The sequence below is a fragment of the Clinocottus analis genome, unplaced genomic scaffold (genome assembly GCF_023055335.1).
Source record: "Clinocottus analis isolate CAN_PGR_092001 unplaced genomic scaffold, fCliAna1.0.p SCAF_14, whole genome shotgun sequence".
Lineage (NCBI taxonomy): Eukaryota > Metazoa > Chordata > Actinopteri > Perciformes > Cottidae > Clinocottus > Clinocottus analis.
In genome coordinates this window covers 13777600-13792173 of record NW_027175865.1, presented here as the reverse complement: position 1 = coordinate 13792173, position 14574 = coordinate 13777600, and the positions used below count along the sequence as shown (strand labels likewise).

At 42.4% G+C, this 14574-nt stretch overlaps 1 protein-coding gene across 1 annotated transcript; it reads right to left on the bottom strand.

Annotated features, from left to right (window-relative positions):
• Window positions 1-6249: 6249 nt before the first annotated feature.
• Window positions 6250-9635, bottom strand: stmn1a (stathmin 1a). The gene is made up of 5 exons (XM_068575534.1): window positions 9552-9635; window positions 7740-7784; window positions 7481-7653; window positions 7109-7300; window positions 6250-7010 (listed from the first exon to the last, which is right to left on the bottom strand). Exons 2-5 carry the CDS (start codon window positions 7753-7755, stop codon window positions 6951-6953), a joined length of 441 nt encoding a protein of 146 aa, XP_068431635.1. The 5' UTR covers window positions 7756-7784; window positions 9552-9635; the 3' UTR covers window positions 6250-6950.
• Window positions 9636-14574: the final 4939 nt, after the last annotated feature.

Below are 14574 nucleotides of genomic sequence, written 5' to 3'. Positions count from 1 at the left end.
ACAAACATGGAGTTACAGTAATTGGTTGGTTTTTTTTAAATGCTATGAGCAGACTAGTCATTATGCATTTCACACTCAGAGCTACATCTTCCAACGCGTACCTCCACAATCAAAAAAATCAGATGTTGAGCAGTAATTGTTTCTATTTACAGTGTTGAGATCTATGTGATGTGCAAACACGTGTATGGTGAAAAGATAGAGAGCCACACCAAAGTCAAAATAATATGCGACAAAGTATTATTGTACTGTATAAACCATGTGACAGAGGCCTGTGCTGTATGCTTAAATAAACTCCACAAGGTTACAAAGTACCAACACGCTCTCATCCCAACTCGTCACATACTGACGCGTTGTCTTTCTAAGGCACTGTGTCGTCTTGTTGCAGTAAATACTGTCCCCAGTTAATGTTGCAAATCCACAAAAAAGTACTTAAACTGAGTAAAACGTGAACAACGTGAACACAAGAACAGAAAACATACTTCCAAATGACTCACAACAACACTTTAAAGCTCAAACATCGGTCTTCTGGTGCAAAGTCCTGTGACGTCAAATATAATGTCCAGTCATCATTATTGTTTCCAGAGCATACACAGTTGTACTAAATTCCCTGATTAATAATGCGTCTACAAAGCAGCAGTTCAGTGCAGTCAGATCTGATCGACATGCACACGATGTGCTCCTAAAGGTAAGAATCAAACTGTTGTTTACTGCACGACACAGATTAAGGCCCCACCAGCTCATTTGTGCCCCGGGGCCATCTGGCAGCTTAATGTGGCCACGGGATCTGTACAAATACCCGTGTTGAAAACACATATTTAATTGCTATTGGTATCCACTAAACCAGTCTTCAGAAAGCTACATTAATAAACACTCAAGGTGCAAAAAAAACTCTCGGTAAACAACAGATTTCTAGATGTTAGATTACAGCGTTAAATATCAGCTACTAGCGGCTAGCTCGGCTCTGCATCTGCCCTGAAAACCCAACGTTGATTGATCCCTGATATCGCTGAGCAGCCCGACGATATCAGTACGCGTGCTGCTTTCAATACGAACAGTGGATCTCTTTGCTGCATTAAAAACTCAGTCAGCCCTGGAATAGTATTTTCAGATGCGAGGTCATCATTCCTCCCCATCCTGGCTTTATCTCGCTCTTACTCATCGTCTCTGCTGATCTGCGATTCTCATCCTTAATGTGCCTTCTGCGCCGCCTGCGCTGACCCTGCTCGGCGTTGCCTGCCTTATCCCTCCACGCCTCGGCCTATCTGCACACCGGCTATACTCCCTGTAGTCCTAGCCTTAGCTTGGCCCTATTTGTTTCCTCCCCACAGACATTTTCATTAAGATGATGTCAGGATAGACTCAACTCATTCTGCATTATGTTTACTCAAGGAGATAAAGTCCGGCGCGTCTTTCTTCTTCGTTGTGAGCTCACTTGGAGCAACGTGGCTCCAAACAAACATTTAAATGAGATAAGATAAGGGGAAACGTGAAACAGAAAAGATTATTAAGGTCTGTACATGATGGACTTGGGATATTGGGTTTAAGATACCGAGTTAAAACATTAGAAATCCACGCAAATGCCATTGGAATAATGGGGTATGGCCTTAAACAGAGGGACGATCACACAATTGAACATCTATGAGAAGTGAAGATGATTTCACAAAGTTTCAAATGCTTTCTATCTTTACCACTTAACCACTTTAGTTGCTCCCTGAAGAATGCTCGGCGTTTAACCTGAACAGCGTCTCCTCTACAGTGGTCCGTATGATATTTTTAAAAAGGTAACATAAATATCAACGTTGAGTTTACGTTTCACACGGGACATGGAGGGAAAGATCGCAGTTAATTGGTCCCGCCCACTGTGCGCTTCAGCAGTCTCTGTACTTTCTTATTCATTGCGATAATGTTGGAAAAAAACACAGCCTCTAATATTTCTGTTTCCTGGCCTGTGACATATGAGTGAACTTAACCCTAGTTATGACTCCAGTGTGAACTCGCGATCTGCTCTATCTGTGTGTTCCCAACTGAAGACAAAACACATCATAGTTGTTCTTATGGTTTAAAACATCTATGGGATGACGGTGCAAAACATCGTGAGAGCTTCTGTGATTGTGTGTTTTATGTATTGAAGAGGTAACCCGCCGCTCTTCTAGAGAGCAGACTCGGTTATGCACTTAGTAAGAAACACGTTGTATCTCTGGCTCGGCTCCTTCTTCGTAACGAATAAATGGTCTGATTAATGATTGAGTGACACTTGTCGCGTATCTTCTACAGTGGTCCGTATGATATCTTAAAAAAGGTTTCCGATCGTCTTAGGTAACATAAATATCAATGTTGAGTTAACGTTTTCACACGGGACATGGAGGGAAACATCGCAGTTAATTGGTCCCGCCCAGTGTGCTCTGCAGCAGTCTCTGTACTTCTTTATTTAGTGCGATGCAGTGTCGAGTAACAATTTTTCTAAAGTGATAACATCGAAAATAATTCCAAATTACAGCGCATTCATTTTCACGGGTAATCTTGTGACGTCTGGATGACACCAGGCAACCCTGTGACAAGAGGTTTCAAGGAATAGAGAAGAACAAAAAACATGCACGTTCCCACTGAAAGTGCAAGTCAGGGCTCCTTCTGGCAAGACCCAGCAGGCATCCGTGGGTCGCGTAAGAGTTGATGTTAATAACTTCTTCGCGAGTTATTCGGCAGAGCTCCTCCAGAAGCGCAGAAGGCCTCAAATCAGTGAGCAAGGCCGTGCAAAGTTAGGTGTATAATCACAGGAGTGTTCCTGTGAGATGAAGAGAAGAGGCAAAAACAAAAGGAACCACTGCAGAAAAAAAAACAAGTTCCAATGAAGGCTGAGTAAATTGCTTTGTATTTCCTGTCAAGATAACCACAGGAGAGTAAAACAAGGATTGATTGCAGTAAATGCACGTGATTAGTAATCTGCAGGTTGCACATTAGCAAGCAATGAGTCATAATGAGCGCCCAGTCTATACTGTCAACACTGTTCGTCTGTGTAAAATCATTCAAGGGGGAGGCCCGCAGTGTTGAGCCAATTAGAGCCAGTTTCATGTCAAACTTTGCGGAGCTAACGCCATGTGTATTTAACCATAAGAACGGCCTTTTCATGCTGTATGTCACAGAGCTCTTGTGCCGATGCAGGGCAGCGTCACGCTGTTACAAAGAAGGTTGTCTCTGGTCAATCTTGCTGTGAAAAAAGCCAAATCCCAGAGGGTTATTACAGGTCATTTAGCTCTGTTTCTTAACCGCGCTTTAACTCCCCAGGTCTAGATGTTAGCGCCGCGTTTCACTTCCTAACCCACACATTGCTTCTTTCTCCGACAGCAGCGTTTCAATAGTTTTTTTCCTTTTCTTCCTTAATTATGCAAGAACGGCAGGACAAATCAGGCACGGTGAATGAGTTCTCCGACAAGGACTTTAACAGCCGTGATATTTCTTTTGTCGCTTTTCTTTCACAGCAAATTTCAGACGAGTGCCAGGCTTCACGGTGACACCCTGATTGCCGCCTGCATTACACACAGCGTGTGTTCAGCCAGGTACTTTCTGTGAGGAGCTCTTGTATGGGCTCATGAGGTTTGACAGGAGTTCTGCCGGATTTAAATGATATTTTAAAGTTAATATGAACGCTCAGACAGCAGCTCCCAAACTGGTGTCACGTTGGCGGAAAGTAAAACATTTAGTCAAGAGCTGTACTTAAGTACAGTTTGAAGTACTTGGGTATTTCCATTTTATACACTTCACACTCGTACGTCAACACAGAAGAGAGAGGACAATGTTACGTCACTGAAATGCGCAGCTTTAAATGCTAGTTACCCCGCAGATTAAGATGCTAAAGCTGAGGATTTTTTAAAATAAAAATATGATATTTTCATCATCTACGGGGATGGAAATGTTGATACGTCAGTCTGTCACAACTTGTGTCCAGACTGATTTTGAATATTTCTTCACTATTCATTATATTAATAGAATTCCTTGCCTTTTCCTCCAGTCAAAGTTTGCACTTCTCCTGTGACGTATCTCAACACCCACCGGATGGATTAACAGTGTCTGTGCAGATGTTCATGTTCATGTTGTTGTCTTTCATCTAGTGCCACCATCAGGTCAAAAATGGAATATGTCCAATATTGTTTCGTTGAGGACTTATTGACTTAATACCTGCATGACTAAGATGTGTTAGCAAGTAGCTGAAAGCACCGCTAGGCCCAGGTACAACCTCACAGAGCAACTAGCATGCGTGAAGACCATCTTAATTACCGAAGAATATGCACAAATATTAATTACTGACAATAACAGTGTGCTCTTATTACTGTAATAACAAACAAATGATATACAGTATGAATAAAATGTGTAATACTTTGCAGCCCTGTGCATTCCAGTACTTAAAGTATGATACTTGTATTGTTTTACATACATGGAAATTTGAACACTTCAGTTTTGTTGAATTGCTGTAATTCTGCTGAACGAAAAGATGTGAACACTTTTTTTTGCAACATTTCAGCACGTTATTTACAATTCAGTACGAGATCAACAACATGAGTTTTTCCATATACAGAAATCCATAGTCAGTCATATGTACACAGTTTGTTAGTGATGCGTCGAAGTAGTGAGATATTTCCTGTTGCAATTTGCAAAGATGCGTGAAAAAGAAAAAAATTGTGGACTTCATCCAGGATTTGAAAGAGTCCTACTTTTATTTGGTAAGATCCATACTTGGAAAGCAACAGGGAGAAGAAGTAAAGAACAACATTGCCCTCTACTGGTCTGTGAACAGATGACAAAGAAAAGAACATTGAATTTAAATTCCTACAATATGAGAACAGAACATGGAGGTGTGTCCAAAAGAAAAAGCAATCCACCTCAATCCCATCAAACAGACTATGAATACAAACAAAACTACACCATGCAGAAGTTGCTCTAGAGACTCTGTAATGTATCAAGTTTATTCAAGTACTTTTTATATATATATATATATATATATATATATATATATATATATATATATATATATATATATATATATATATATATACTTTACTTGAATATTGCATTAATTAGTTACCTCTCAGATTTTATATAGTACAGAATCAGCTTCATCTGGACCAAAGAGTACTGTTTACATAATAATACCTCAGTAGTGTACTTTTACATGTATTGATTTTAGTAAATGTTGCTGCTACCTTTGTACTTTTACGTTTGCATATGTTTGTTTTACTGTATTGCTAATTTTATTCAAGGATTAAATAATCTGAACACTTCTCTCCATTAGTACAGCAATGAGAGGAGCAGCCTGCAGGTTTAATGGGGGCGGCGGGAGGAGGGAGATGTATAAAATATGTTAACTTTTGTACATTGATCCTTAAATATTTGTCGTTACAAGTTACATGTTTAGCCTTTTTAATTGTTTTACAGAGAAACATGCACAGTGACAGTTAAATATGTTAATATTTTAGGATAACTTTCTCTTTAGTTGCTGCTGTATCCAAAGCCATATAAAGAAAACTAGGATTTAAAGAAAAAGACATGTCAGATGTGCAACTCAATAGTTTGTATCTTCCCATTATCGTAATTGAACTTAATGGTTAACTGATGTCACATCTTCTCAAATTTATTTACATGCAGTAGCACTACTGAACTTTACAATAGATGCATGATTCCCAAATATGACGTCATATTTAATTTGATTCGGCTTTTCTAGATTACCATCTGGGTGTCAAACTGACAATTTTAACCACCAGGAGAGGGAGACAAAGACTGCAGTTTTCAATACAGCAGGCTCACAGAAGGTGCTAAACGTCACAATACATCCGCCATTATCTTGGAGAGTATTCCATTTCAAAATGTTGGACCGCAGTTCACAAAAGCATCACCGCGCAACAATTCACTGCATCTGATGGGCCACCATTGTACTTGGCTGACGTTAGAGACGTGCTGAAAACATTTCTCCATCCCTTTACACGAGCATCCTTACATAAATCTGTGCTGTAGCTTTAAGAGTCTTGTCCAATTACCAATATATGATCGGTTTCGATACTCAATACCCAAAGGATGGGCTCTTTTGATTGCATCATGTTATTGAAGCACATTGACAGGCTACCATCTCATTGAAGCTTCATCATTTGAATGCTCAAAACCAAGAGGAAGACGACACCTTGAGGTGGATCCGCTCATTGTGTGCATGAGTTATGGCTCAAGCTACCATAAAACTACACCAAGACTAGCAACAGCAAAGCGGTGCGTTTACATTTTTATTTGTTTTAGTACAACAGTTCAAGTCAACTAGCCACTGTATCTAATGAGACACTGAAGTGTATTTGCATTCCATGTGTAGCCCACTGGTCAGCGATGCTCAAGGTGGTGTCCATTTCCATGTCGATCACAGCTATACAGCAAGCGTGTGCTTTTGAAGACAACCCCATTGTTTTACAAAAGCCAAGAATCAGCAGCGGCACAAGACTCAATGTGCACGAGCAAGCTAGCAAAGCCGCATGAAACACCTGCATGTATAACAGCCGACGCCTTGGTCAAACCTTGTGCTACTTTTTTTTTTTTTTTAAATATACAGTAAGTGCCAAGAACAGGTGTGGTTCACAGGAACAGTTTTTCAAAACGCACTATGAAATAGGCAGGGATAAAATACCTATGCATAGAAACATGCTTCCTTATTAAACAAAAAAAAGAGTACACTGCAAATTTTCAAAAAGCTGCACTGACAAGCTAAATATCAAATGGAACAGACTCAACAAGTGGGGGAAATGATCCACAAGTAAAACCAGCGCAAGTACACTTATAGCAGGAAAATTGAAAAATTCACAGAGTAGAACTTGGATTTATTTCAAAAAGGTGGGAAGTGAAAACAAAAATACTGGCGGAACAAAAAATAAATCAATCTTTGGATACGTAAAAAACCCTGTACAATCCCCCATTTGAAACAATCAGTCTTCGGAGCCATCTTTGGTTTCCTTGTTCTTTCGCACCTCTTCCAACTTCTTGTCCTAGTAAAGAGGAAAAATGAAATAAGGGTCAAGTTAAACTGGTTGAAAAAAAAGAAAGAAAAAAAAAGCAACTTCATTAATTTGCTTTAACCACTGACCTTCTCCTTGAATTTCTCACTCATTGCTGCCATAAGTGCTGTGCGGTTCTCTTTGTTGGCCTCCATCTTCTGATTGAGCTTCTCCTCAGCCATCTTACTAAAGTTGTTGTTCTCCTCCATAGCTTTCTGTACCACTTCCTTTTCATGCTCGCGCTTCTCTGCCAAGTGCTTCAGAACCTCAGCTTCATGGTTCTGAAAAAAGATTTAGTAAAAAAAAAAAGAGAAGAAAGAAAAGTTGAATAGGTTGCCCATTGCTTTGTTGCCCCTCCCAACACAAGCAGTCAACTACTGATTCACTCAATGTGCAAGATAGTAAAGGTTTTAGATTAAAAAACTGCATTAGGTTTAAGATTTTACACAATACATTTCTACCTTGCGTCTCTCCTCTGCAGCATCCAGTTTCCTCTGAATTTCCTCCAGCGACAGCTCTTTCTTCTTGGGCGGAGACAGGGGGAACTCGCCTTTGGCATCTGGGGCAGGAGCACCCAGGATGACCTCAAAGGCCTGGCCAGAGGCCCTCTTGTCAAGCTCCTTGACCTGGATATCTGAACACGCAAATGAAATGCATTAAGGAACCATGAGCCACTAACCAAATAGTTTACAATTAAAATCTTAGCTTTATGCAACTCACCGTCAAAGCTTGCCATCTTAAGGATGTGCCGCAGGTCAATGTTACCTGAAAAGGGGGAGATACAAGAGAAAAAGGTTAGATTGTTGAGACTGATTGAACAGTCTGCTCACTCCTTAATAGCAAGTGGCTCCAGTGGTGACATCTAGAGGATGTTTTACCACATTTCCAGTGAAACCATGTAAACAAGCCAGGTTAAAGCAAAGCTCAGTGGCAACCACCAGCGGCCGCTTTTAGCACTGCAACCAACCACCGCCCATCCATCCACACACAAAAAGCTGCATGTTACACACACACACACACACCATTGTTTATCTTCCAAATGTGTGGCGACAACGACATGCAGACCACTCTGTGGGCAATCAAACCGACTATCGAGACAAGAGGCGAGGCCTTCCCTCGAGCCTGTCCGCCTGTCCGCCGCGTGGAGCCGTTAACGAACACGAGAGTCTCATTCTGCTGAAACAAAAGGCGCCGAGGAGGGCGGGGCACGTGCTGGCAGTGCCAGGTGCAGACAGGCCCGCAGTCGCCTCATTTGAAAAACAGCCAATATGCACCATCTGAAATGAGATTACCGAGCAGTGACCATGTCTGGGGGAATTATTCACCGGGGAGCACCTGTTCCTTGCACCATGTGCTTGAGCCGCAGGAGGAGGAGAGAAACCACAAGTGCTGCAACAGCCGAATAAACATGCAAGGCGAGATCGAAGAGCTGGACCTTTGTGCTCAATCACAAGGTCAGCAGTGCCATTTGAAGACTTACTATCGACTCAAATTCGATGAAATCTTGGAGGGCGACGGCAATAGCAGTGTGTGTATGTGAGAGATGGAGGAAGACCCCTCCCCTTATTGTTCATACATGTTGCCATCTAGTTGATTAAAGAGTAGCATTTGTATGTTCGCCTGTATAAAAAAAAACACAAAAAGCCATCGCCTGCACCTCGCCATGCCAAAGAGACACCACGGCTTGTCATTTTTGGGTTTTTTTTTTTAGTTGACTGCTGATTGGCTTGGTCTCGCTGACAACCACACAGACACACACATTCATTTAGATTCAGTTTGCAGTGAGCGTTGTGCTTTCATTAGCTCGAGCATCACAAGCAGCAAGCAAACAAAGGAGCTTTTCACGACAACGTGTCAAGCAGCTGCACACAAAGACGAGCCGAGGGTAGAAAATGTCGAACAATAAGAAGAAAAAATGTTGAAAAAAAAAATAGCTCCCACACAGCTGCTGCTGGTGAAGGCCACATTATCTATATTTTTGAAAAAGTGGATTTGGACATGACTCGTCTGCTGCTTACAAATTCAAAAGACGTGAAACGACCCCCCACCCCCACCCGAAAAATCCCCTCCCCGTCTGTGTGTCTGTCGGTGCCCACTGTGCCAGTGTCTGCCACCATACAATAGGCGAACCGACCAGCCCACACAGAGTGAACCGACATTCATGTCAACGTTTTAGCTCGTTGGAAAAACACCAAACGGGTAAAAATGTCCCTCGATGGCTAAAGAGACGTATCCACGAACGACCTGCCTGTCACAATGTAACGAAAGCTCACGCGCCAGCCACGCCAACAAAAACACACACCATTCACACGAGAAAAAAAGAAGAAAAAAAAAAACACTTTCGGAAAATTACCAACTGTCTACAAACAATTATAAACAACAATTTCAAGCGTTTAGAAGACTACACTTGTCTTGCGTGCGTCCCTTTACAAAAAGGGGTATTAATTCAACAAATTGTGCATTTACAGATAAAAATAATAATAATAATAAATCCTCGTGTTCTGTTGTAAAGCTGTTTTGCGTCACACCCACCTTAAACAAGCTCTGGATGATGTGCTCCTCTCTCAAAGAATTTACCGCGAGCCCTCTGCTCGAGCTATGCACAGGCTCGCTCATAAATGGACCAAATTGAGTGTCGTCACGCCGACTGTGGCCATTCATTGGTGTGCTCTTCACTACCAGCTGCCTCTGGGAGTTGTAGTTCTCTTTTGTGACTTTACATTTTAGACAATAAGCTCAAACTGTTCTACGAGTCAAAATGGATCAGTCATTAGCATCCAGACGAGAGCAAACTCGGTTAGGTAGTAGTACTTTTTTGGAAAGCAGTTTTTGAGAAAATGAATCTGTTAATTCAAAGGGTTGTTGTTTCCTCTTTGTTTTACTTTATTGCCCCACCCATTGCAGAGTGGATATGGGAAATTTTGTTTTATTTTTGGCATTTACAATGTCAATTGTCAAATACAATTTGGCCTCCACCATTGAATCTACCCAGTCTTTTAAATATATTTCAAACTCCTTCATAGCAGCCATAATACCTGATAACAAATCTTCTTCTTTAGTTTACCCCAAGCAAATAATCCAATGATTTTGGATGTGGTCACAGAAACGTGTTCACGACTGGAAGAGACCACTCTTGAGCCGTACTGTACAGGTTCAAGCCCTTATATCCACCATAACTGACCACAAGCACAAGACCTCTGACCCCTCTGGTGGAGAGGGGCTGAGGAGGTACATGTTATGAGAAGTGGCAACAGCAGAAAGAAGGCCTGAACGCAAACTGTCCTGCAGGAATCGATTGGGGGCAGTCTGCTGCAGCACACTGACTATTCTGCTGATACGTGCCAATGACATCAGCACACACAGCCTTTGCGCGGTGTATGTTAGCGGCGCTGAATTAGCAATAACAACTGGTGCATGAAGGCCGTAAACGGCTGCATTTGGAGGATCAACATGCTGGGCAGTTAGAATAAATGAAGTTGTAAAACCCTCTGAACCTAGTTGCCTGTAAAGGTCTGTGGGAACAAAGGTAACATTGAGTTTGTGACAGTAACAGAGAAAATTCACCTGCTCCTAGATAGAAATGTCCTTTCTTTTAATCCAACTAATCATCAAAGCTCATCTCTGGTTCCCAGAAGTTAAAGTATCTCCATGTGCTGTTGCCCTCTTCTTCATTTATTGATGGTGAGATTTAAACAGTAGGTTTTAAGCGATATTATGCGGATCTTTGCGGCTGCTGCTCTACAGTGTCGTGTAGCTCTCCGATAAAACTGCCAGGCGTTATGTAAATAGAAATGCTTGGACTGAAATTAGCTTCAATCGACCTAACCTAGACTATTTGATTTTGGGCTATTTTTAGTTCTGCATTATTCTGACGCCAGTAGGAGCAGATCAGTGTTTGTTCACTCACAGAGATGCTGGGCTGAAAATATTTGTTACAGGGCCTGCAGATAGATCTATTTTTACTGTTGCCATGTGGATGTCACTTCATGTTGTGATTTGAGCCACTGACATTTATCTTTTTGAAGGCACTTCGGTGGGATTTTTTTAGTGCAGGGAGAGAAAGAGAAACCAGTCCATGCTGCACATTGGAGGGGTTACAGCATCCTCTCCTGCATGGGGTCACTGAGTGTCACTCTGGCTGGACTGATCAGATGGTTACTGACGGCCTCATTCAGTCTCACACTTTACAGTAGCAGAGTCGCTAACAGGGCTGCCTGGTTTCACAGCCTGAGAGGAAACAGAATTACTCACATCAGCCCTCAGATGGGATTCTTCGTTCCCCAAAGGTCACTGATATGAATCCCCAAGGTCTGGGTTGGAAAATTGAAAGAATAACGCTCTCACAGATAAGAGGCAAGGTGCCTTTGAGCGCAGACGGCTGCAGTGGAGCCAGCAGGGTCTGCGCACTGGTCAACAATGCGGGAGATGCAACGTTTTGGGGTTCTTCGAAGTGGTCAATAATTCACACTTTAGGGTAAAGCCTCCACATGAACAACGTTTTAGTTAAGAAATTTGATGCTTTAATTCATGTTAAACAGAAACATAATTCAATGTAATCTGCTGGTGTAATAATTACAATTTAATGTGCATAATGGAATGATGTGCTTGTACGCACATCAAAAACCACAACAAAATACAACTGTGTTCACCAAAAAAAGAACTACTTGAAATGTTATTGGCAAAAAAGGCATGACATAACCTGAATTTGTCATTTGACCACAGCAGAACGAGCGCATGGTGCATTTTTGGCTGCGGCATAGAGCTCTCTTGTTCCACCGAGATCCCCAGGGTGAACCTTTGTTGTATTTTAAACCGATAAGTTGGCTAGCCGCCCAGCTGATTTAGCTTTTGGTTGTGGTGATATGGCTCCTGAAGGAGCTCCAGATTTATGCTTTTGTTTGAAAGACTTTGGGTTTAATAAAAACCCTGTTTGCAGTGAAGCTGACTCTGGCCCAATCCCAATGTCCCCCCCCTAATGCCTTAAACCCTGAACCCTCTGGGACTTATCTGACGTCACCTGTTAAATGGTTGAGTGTGAGAGGCTGTAAGGGTTTGAGAAATGGTATGAATACAAATGGGACATACACATTACCATGATAAGGGTCCTATTGTACTATGTACAATTGTGGGTATTTATTGAATACTTTTTATTCCTTGATTTCAACAAATTGTGGGTAATTCCCTCAGGCAAAGGCTGCAGAAATGCAGATTTCCGGAAAGGGTTTAAAAAGGGCTGGAAATGTCTGTGAGAGAGCCCTCAAACACTCTGCATTTGACAGTGGAAAGGGAATACGCCTCTACCACCATTTCCCCCATGTCCTCAGCCCAATCCTGCTACCGCAATCAACCCATTTAATCATGCACCCCACATCACTTGTAGTCCAACACATTCATATCTGACTGTTTAACAGTGATGAAAATGTTTGGCACAAAGTGGAAACTGGAGGGGGGAAAGCAGATAATCCAGGAATTAAAACCATTACTTGATGTTACAATACATAAGATTAAGAATCATATGTCTGACATTACTGGTGTATATATATATATTATTAGTATGCCAATGTCCTGTGGCGTTCTTCACCGATTATCAGAAGTCTGTAGTTTCCTGTGAGTTCAGTCCCAGACCGTTCAGTGTGGCTGCTCTGTCCTAGTGAAGAGGAGCAGATGGCGTTCCCGGCCTGCCAGCATCAGTTTCCCCCTCTAACTGGATCTGTGGGGCTTCACAGGACAAAGACGGGCGAATGAGGGCCCGAGGGGGCAGGCCGAGGCACGGAGGATGGAGGGGAAGAGGGGAGGGGGGAGGGTTGTCTGTCAGCCCGGTCCAGTGGCAGCGGCGGCCAAAATTTGCAGATGTGTGCGTGAAAGAGGATTTAGGTCTTGGTTTCGGCTGTGTCTGGGAGAGTGAGGCTCTTAACTCTGTTTATGTGTGTGTTTGTGTTGCTGGTTATCTTTTCATACTTTCAGCCTTGTGGCTAAGATTGAAAAAGTCTGTTTGGGTAATCAGGTCATTGCTTTGATTTCGGAAATTTGCTCACTCATTAGCAATTCTTCCGAGTTCTCAACAACACAAACATTTTGTGTGCCTCGCACGCAGAAATGAGTCATAGTCCAATATGATCTTACAGGAGTCAAATTTGCGTGTTTATATATTTTTTCTCTCCAAATATTGAGGTCTAGTTTATGTGTTTACAAGAAGTTCAGCTTTTTGTTTTCCACAGCAATAAGTCAGCCGCATCCTGAAAGTGTGGGAAAACAATTGCGTGCTGAAGATGGATGCAGTCCGACAAATGGGGTGCACGGGGTTAACTGCATGGTGATTTCAAAGCTTTGTGATATTAGAGAGGACAAGTGGTTGCATGATGGGACGCATAGGGCTGAGGAATAATCTATGCCTCTCCTACTGGGCTGCCACTGTGTCACACACCAGGGTTCAAACACATCAGCAGCTGATCCACATGGCAGCCTTCCTCCCAAGACAGCAATCTGGGATGTGGGACCCTCCTTTCAGAAGCACTCAGCCATGCTCGTGTGTCTGTGGCTGGAGCTGGAAGACTGACCCATTTTTTGTCCACACAAACACGATGCGGGTAGACTTCCCCCACCCCTTTGTCGGATCCAATAGCGAGCAGATCAGGGAATTGGGGGCTGGGAGTCCGACATGTTTCCTCCATGTATCCGTTTGTGGCGTAATTGTCCAGATAGGGTGCCTGGCAGGTGTAATGTTTCTCTCAGGGGCATGCTGAAGGATGTTACATGTGCAGGTATACAGCCATAACAGAAATCTCACATATCCCGTTGAGATTGAAAAACAGTGACATTTGCTGCTCGTGATGAACGCTGATAAGAAACAGCAGAGAATTCAACCTCTGGGTCACCGAACACGGAGTCACCAGGGACACAAAGGCCCTTTTTTTTGGTAAATATTGCATGCAAAACGATACGGTGTGTATCTCTGTTACCATGTCCAGTGTTGTCATGTATATGGAGTCATGTCTAAGTGTAATGATGATACACCTTTATGTAACTGCGGGTTACATAATCACCAACTGAGCTGCTCTCCTCCCTGGGAGGCTGCAGGCAGTCTAGAAGTGGTTTCAGCGTCAGTGCCCCTGTCCCCCCATTTGCTCTGCGTGTGTGCAATTTGTGTGCATGCGTGTGTGTCTGTGTGTGTGTGAGTAATGTATCATCACATGCACGATGTAGCTTACTGTAGAAAAAGGGGCGGCAATTACGATCTGGGTAAAAGTGGACGCAAAAACCCTTGAAAACATAATATTGGGCAACAACACATGACAAAGCTACTATACGCAAAAAACACCTGTGTATACTGTAAATGTGACATAATACAGATACATACCTTTCACATGGCTCCTCATGCTGGATCTACAGTATCAACATATGTGCTGGTGAGGCCATGTTGTCATTCACAAAACGTAATACTTGTCAAAAGCGAGTATGCTATGGAGACCAATCCCTCTGCTTTGTTTGGAAAAAAGTGTAATAAACAAATATGAATTCTGTGCAGTCCCGTAACTTGTCAGTGACCTTTGCTTAC